The sequence below is a fragment of the Capsicum annuum genome, chromosome 11 (genome assembly GCF_002878395.1).
Source record: "Capsicum annuum cultivar UCD-10X-F1 chromosome 11, UCD10Xv1.1, whole genome shotgun sequence".
NCBI classification, from domain to species: domain Eukaryota; kingdom Viridiplantae; phylum Streptophyta; class Magnoliopsida; order Solanales; family Solanaceae; genus Capsicum; species Capsicum annuum.
Window position 1 is genome coordinate 184,449,570 of NC_061121.1, and position 7,444 is coordinate 184,457,013.

At 33.9% G+C, this 7,444-nt stretch overlaps 1 protein-coding gene across 2 annotated transcripts; it reads right to left on the reverse strand.

The window, feature by feature from the left end:
- Nucleotides 1-1,373: 1,373 nt before the first annotated feature.
- LOC107848105 (inactive leucine-rich repeat receptor-like protein kinase CORYNE) lies at nucleotides 1,374-4,159 on the reverse strand. 2 transcript variants are annotated; one of them, XM_016692784.2, is made up of 2 exons: nucleotides 2,956-4,159; nucleotides 1,374-2,195 (listed from the first exon to the last, which is right to left on the reverse strand). In XM_016692784.2, exons 1-2 carry the CDS (start codon nucleotides 3,774-3,776, stop codon nucleotides 1,883-1,885), a joined length of 1,134 nt encoding a protein of 377 aa, XP_016548270.2. In that variant the 5' UTR covers nucleotides 3,777-4,159; the 3' UTR covers nucleotides 1,374-1,882. The 2 variants fall into 2 exon arrangements, with proteins under 2 accessions (XP_016548270.2, XP_016548271.2); XM_016692785.2 differs by having other exon boundaries at nucleotides 1,374-2,192; nucleotides 2,956-3,917.
- Nucleotides 4,160-7,444: the final 3,285 nt, after the last annotated feature.

Below are 7,444 nucleotides of genomic sequence, written 5' to 3' on the forward strand. Positions count from 1 at the left end.
TTTCTTGAAATTGAATAGAATTATAGTTTGAGTCATAACTGATGGAATGTTTTATAACATCTAAAAGCTAGGGGAAAGTTATCGAACCCTAAAACTACGTTTTTTGGAAAAAGGACCCCATGGCCATTCGGCAAATGAATTTCCATGCTGGTACTCATTTGCTTTGTTGGGCCATTTCAACCATTTTTTAATATTTGATCCTGCCTTTTTTATTTTTTCTAAAAAAAAATGTTTTTTTAAAAAATTATAATTAAATACTTGTATAAAATCTATACATTATTGTATAAAATATGTATCTGTGTAGAATTATTATAGAAATTAAAAATTGTATCATTATTGTACCGAATATATATCTATATAGAATGTGTATATAAAAATTGTATCATTTAGATATAAGCAAGAGATCCAGAATCACAAAGATGACTGGATGCTAGGTTATTCAAAAAGCTTTGTTCGCGGAACTAACAATCTCATGGAGTTACTTGCGTTGTACGAAGGTCTAAGAATCATAGAGGCTCATCAATTAACTCCTGCTGAAATCAACACGGACTCTCAGGAAATAATAAAGATGCTTAAAGAAAATCATGATCTCTATGATGGTATTCTTGATGATCGCAGGTGCAGGTTAAGAAGGTTGGGGAATCTAGTCATCCGTCACTGCTTTAGGGAAGCAAATATGGTGGCGGATTCGTTAGCAAAAATGGGAGCAAATTCAACTTTTTTTTATGAAGCAAGACTTTTTGAAGTTCCTCCAATATGTACCCGTAATGCTCTATGGACAGACACGATAGAAATTACTGTTCAAAGAAGTGTCAGATCTAATACTAATGGTAGGATAGACCACAATTATCGAGTGTTTGAAATCAACCCTGATTGATAAACTGAAACTATATAACTATATTACTGTGCTCCCTTTATTATCCAGGAAGCCATCGTTATTACCAAAAAAAAATAAAAAACCAAGAGAAGGCGAGCTAACTAGGCAAACTAAAAAGAATAAAAAATTTGTCCTTTGGTCATAGGGCATGAAATTAGTTTGACTGAAGGGTCATTTCAGTCCTTGCCTTCTTTTTTTCTAGATTTTGAAATCTTGGAGTTTTTGCCTAATGTTTTTCGGAAACTTAGCAAATAATGGTCAAACAAAAACTTTACCAAAAATTACTTGCAATATCTATGGCCATACAGGTCCTTATACTTGTCGAAATTTAGATTGGTCCTTGTGGAAAGTGTCGACCTCCACAATGTGAATGGAGTGAATGGAGATAAAAGTCTTGAACTACTCTGCAATAACAAAAATAAACTTGCTTTTGCAAACCCCGAAGAACTCGTGAATCCTAGATAACAAAAGCTGTCTTGGAAAAGGACAACATGAGTAACCCCCACAAAAGACATTATCATTAGAAAGGTTAAAAGAATATCAATGCAAATGTCGCCAGCGTTCACAAACTATTGCCAGTGCGCAAAGTACTCCCATGGTATTTGTTACATATTCTCTTCCAGTGACCTAATCCTTTCTAAAGCTAACAGCACTTGATTAACGACATTACTCAAACATACAATACAAAGGTCAATTAATTTTTTTTCTGGCAAAATGAGGCAATTACTGACAATTATTCAAATGCTTTCTGAAGATTCAGCTCTGCTTCAGGAGTAAAATAGTAATTCCAGTCATAGTCTTATTTCCTGAATGAGCCAACTAACTCCCTTTCATGGCCATAACCAAAAGGCATTGCTCAATTACCAAAGGATATGTTTCCAGTCGTCCACACCGCAAACTATCACCTTAGAAAGCCAAAAGAACAACATTAAAGATCTTGTGAACATTTGAACCTTGATATCCAAGAAAAACACTAGCAACTGATTTTTCTCTCAGGCAAATTAATCAAAAGCTATTTAATTGGGTGAGCATGGAAACGAGCTCATCACTGGAAGGCCGGTCAGCAGGCATGTCTGATAAGCATACGACTGCTATTTTTACTGCCATTAGCATCTCATCTTCCTCAACCTCTTCCCCTAGAATAGTCTTATCCAATGCTTCTCGAGCATCGCCTGCTTCCTGCAAGCATTGAAGCCAACGTGCTAAACTTCCTCCAGTAGATGTATTCCCAAAGAAGGGATCTGTTGGGTACTTTCCAGTTAATAGAACACCCAATATGACCCCAAAGCTGAATATGTCACTCTTATCGGTATACCTGCTGCAAAATAGCAACAATAACATCTTCACTGACATAAACAAATGTATTGCGTCAAACAAGAGATATTAGAGATAAGTAAGAAACTTTGTTTTTGCAACTTCAAAGCTGCATATCGTTGATCATATAACTACAAGGGAATAGAAGCAACAGTACACTTGTGAAGTTCTTTGTCAATCAATTGACAAAGAAGAGTAAGCAGGCGTAGGAAAATTTTCTTTGAGTATAGTATTCAAAAGAAATTCAAAACTATCAAAAATAGGACAAATCAAGGAGAACAAGACAGTGGAAAGCTATAAAAAAAATGCAGCAGGAAGTTTCAAATACTACAGCAAATCGTGTTCATTAGAAGCACACCATTCTCAATGCATCGCAACAGTTTGCCTCCAATATCACTTAGGTAGGAAAATCAAAAAGAAGATAAACTTATAACATGATGACTAGGGGAAAATAAATGCATCAACAGGAGCCAAATGAACTTATTAAAAAGTTAAACTTATACTCCTTAAGCTAATGAATGGAAGTGTTTCAATTATTGGATTTGAAAAATGATACTCTTTCCATCACATTGTATGTGTCATTATTTCCTTTTTAGTCCGTCCCAAAATAAATATCATCTTTCCTTATTTAATAACTGTAAACATATAATTCCACTTTTGATAAAGGACAATTTAGTGCACATTACCAAGTTTCCCTTATTTCTAATACTCTGTGCCCGGTAAAATGGTTAAAATGGTGACACATAAAATGGCGGAGGGAGTACCTGCAGCTCTGGAAAGATTCCGGAGGACCATAAGTTGATGCTGCTGGGAGATTTGAAGTGGGAATGATTTTGGCCAAACCGCAATCAGCCAACCTAGGCTCGAACTCAGCATCCAACAATACATTTGTGGGCTTCAAATTGCGGTGCAAAATCCTGGGGTTGCAAGAAAAGTGAAGATACTGAAGAGCCTTAACAATCCCAACTGCAATTCGGAGGCGGACTTCCCAGCTAAGTTGCAATTGCTTTTCCCTTACTTTGTTCATTGCATCTTCGAGACTTCCTGTAGGAACATAATCGTAGATCAGAAAGAATCTACTGGATTCGCGAACGTAAGCCCTTAAACTCATCAAGTTCCTGTGCCTCAAACTAGCAATCACTTCAAGATCCAGTTGTATTTTTCTCTTCAATGACTTGGTGGTGTGTAAGTGGGGAGAATTGGAGTCGAAGGGTTCCAGCCTCTTGACTGCAACGGTAAAACCATTGTCAAGAACAGTCCTGCAGTATTTCCCCCAGGTACTTGACCCTGGCAACTGGGTTTCATTAGCAAGAGCTGATTGCAGAGTCTTGGCTGGAATTTTAGGAGAGAATACAACCGGGCCTTTGAGAATTGGCGCTTTGCTGATGTAACGAACAAAGCTCCGAACAAGCCAAGCAAAGATAAATACACAAATCAATCCTGTGAACATACCAAACAGAATGCTCAGAAATATCCTTTGAAACTGAGGTGGGCCTGTGGAGCTATCCTTGATTATCCTTCCATGGCATTGCACACAGCTTAGTTGTACCCACAAAAAAGCAAGCTTGAGAGCTGTGGCATTCATTGGAAAAGCTCAAACCTTTATGTTTGTGTTTGTCTAGACGAAGAAGAAGACGGAATTTGTTTTGTAGCTTTTAAGCCCTAGAAATAAAGGTGTTTTACCTGTTGCTTACTCGTTTCGTGCCAAATTATCTGTTTAAAATTGAAATGAGACACTAATTAAAAAAATAGTTAATAATATATTAGTGTTCTATTAAATAATATTTATATTTTAATTTAAAAAAATAATTAATACAAAAAGTTAAACATAAAAAAAGAATTATTTCTTCTTAATTAATTAGAAAAATGAAATTAAAAAATTTGAAATGGATAATTTTGAAGGAAGGGAGCAGTAGATTAGCAAAACAATGTGAGCATTTTCTTCCTTTTTTCCTTTCTGAAAGAATCTTGAAGCAGAAAAATGCAAAGCTGGGAAGCTAATTATAAAATTATACTCTTCCGTTCTATTTTATCTATAGTCATTTTTTTTATCCGTGTTATATTTTTTTATTTAGTATTTACTCCATATTATTTTACTTATTTTAAATTTTTTAATTTAATTTGTTTTTACTTGTTATTTTTTATTAATCAAAATAAGATAATTTTTTTTTAATCTTTAGTATTAATTATTTTCTCCAAATTAAAATGTAAATATTATTTAATAGAAGTATTATGATAAAATAGTCATGTTATTAAAAAATTTTCTTAATTAATATGCAATATCAAATTAGAACGAGTAAAATAAAATAAAGGAGTAACTATTTAATGACATTATCTTTTTTTATCTCGTGGAGTCCTACTTTATAAGAAAAGACAATTAAAAAGTAAATTAAGTAATTTTATAAACTTTATAAAATCATTATTTATTTCTTAAATTTAATACCCCATCAAATGACGGCACATAAAATAAAATGAAGGAAATAAATACTTTCTTTAATTAAATTTTAGTCCGTGTGGACCCTTTTATATATTTATGGAAAGCAAAATGTCATGTAAATATAAAATACTTTCACCGTCTCATTTTATGTATCGATATTTGATCGGATACGAAATTTAAGAAATAAGTGAAAAATAAGTGAAAATTTTGTAAAATTTACAAAATTATCCCTCTAAAAGTTATTTTAATATTTACTTTTTAGTTATCTTTTTTTAATAAGTGAAATTCACTAAAAATAAAATAAGAATAATTACCAAATAAAAAAAATAATATTTTTTTGAACGAATAAAAAAATATAGTGACATATAAAATAATACGGAGGTAGTATAAAATAAGATAAGTGAACAGGTAAAATGTACCACCAGTATGGCTTTCCTTACGTTTCATTCAACTTGAGGGATATATACGGGGATTACTTCACAATGAAGAAGAATAGAATCATTTCTAGTTCAAAATTCAAATAACAATTTTGCCGGTCACCAAAAAAGTTTAGTGAATAAATGCACTTTTTCTACACTAACCAAATGAAATACTCCCTCCGTTTAAAAAAGAATGACCTAATTTAATTTGGCATCGAGTTTAAGAAAATAAAGAAGATTTTTGAATCTTGTGGTGTTAAATTAAAGATATATCAAATGTACAAAAATGTCCTTCAATCTTGTGATCTTAAATATACAACAACAACAATAACAGTAAACCCAGTGTATTCCCACATAGTAAGGTCTGGGGAGGGTAAGATGTACGCAGTCTATACCTCTACCTCTAAAGAAGTAAAAAGGTTGTTTCCGATAGACCCCCGGCTCGAGACACGGAATATTAAATAAATTCATAGTAAAGCATGGAACAAAATGGCATAACATAAATACGACACCTACAAGTAATATAAAACAGAGAAAAGTAAACAGATACGTAATAAAGCATGAAATAATGTATCATAACAAGAATAATACCCCCACCAAGTAATTCCCTACACTAACGACCCAAACTGACCCTAGTCTTCTGCCCTAATTCGCGTCCTCCAGATCTTCCTATCTAGGGTCATGTCCCCAGTGAGCTGTAACTGCTCCATGTCTCTCACCTCTCCCCAGTACTTCTTCGACCTACCCCTACCCCGCCTAAAACCATCCAAAGCTAGCCCCTCACACCTACGAATCGGGGCATCCATGCCCCTCCTTATCACGTGTCCGAACCATCTCAATCGAATTTTCCGTATCTTATTCTCCACTGGAGTCACACCAACCTTCTCCCTGATAGTCTCATTCCAAACTCTATCCCCCTAGTCTGCCCACACATCCAACGCAACATCCGCATTTCCGCCACCTTCATTTTTTGAATATGGGAGTTCTTAACTGGCCAACACTCAAGACAACAACAAACTTGGGATGATACACTGGACATCTACGATTGGGACGTAATGACTCGTTATGAGAAATTATGACTCATGGGCTCAAGTTATAATGAAGGCAGTGTGTTGGTCTAAACTTTCAAGATACCTTACGACTTAGTCCTTGTGACCCGTAAGAAGTCTTAACGACTAGTTGAGAGCCACTCGTACTCAGAGTTGAATACTAAGCCATTTGTTCTGACTAAGTTGCGACCAAGTCCCTACAACCCATCAAGATCTCTTTGACCCTTCAGGGGAGTTGTAGTCAGGATATCAAGGATAAAATTTTAGAAAATTTTCATGGACCAAAAATTCAGGGCGTTGCACTTTTTTAGAAGGCTTCATGCTTCTAAAATATGTGTGTTACATGCTCTTTACTAAACTGCCACATAGGCTGACAGGTCAAAAAAGGTTTAGAATATTGTGTTTCAATGAGTTTAAGGGTTCAGTAGGTAAAGTAATGAGTAGAAGGGCCTAAGTTACAAATGAAATCAAGTACAAGGGTATCCTAGGTCACTTCACCTTATTTTAATTATAATATAAACTTATCCAGGTAAGTGCTACTTGCATGCCATGTGAGGTAATAGAAGTGGGGATCTAAGGATAAATATGCGCTTAAAGTTGGATGACAAGGGTAAATATACCTAAAAAAAATATAAGAAATAAAAATATAACAATTTTTTAAGATTATATAAAATTACTAAGACATTTACAGATAATCAATATGACCCTTCCTCACCAAGAGCCAAAAAAAAACACATTATCAACTTTTTAATTTTATATAGCAGTATTTGTTTTCAAATTTATACAACACTACGTTAATGGTGTGATTGAGAAAATTATCTAAGAATAAAGTTGTGCTACAATATGGAAACAAAGTTATTTCCAATATATGTTAGCACTAAGCTTGTATTAATGATTAATAAAATTTGTAGGAAAATCAAAAGAAGACACTCTAAATCAAGAAGAACCACGCAAGGATAAGAAAATGCCTTACATGCAAAATAAACTAACAAAGACGAAGTTTGGAGCAAGAATCACAAAATTAAAGCAAGCAAATCAACCTCTACATGTAAGGGAATAAAATCAAATACTACACTTGAAAGGAAGGAAACATTCCAAAGGAAAGAACTAACCATTATCAATCCACAAATCTAGAAAGATCATAACAAAGGATGTAGACGCAAGAAAACAGATTAAGATCAGAGAAGGAAACAAATACAAATATATTTAAAATATGTATGACACTAATCTAGAAAACACCACATATTCCACGACTGATAAGTACCCAAAATCCCTTGGGTTATTTAAAGAACCAATTAGAATCAGAAGAAAAAAAATTCTAATTCCTTATTTCAAGGCTTCTTATCGT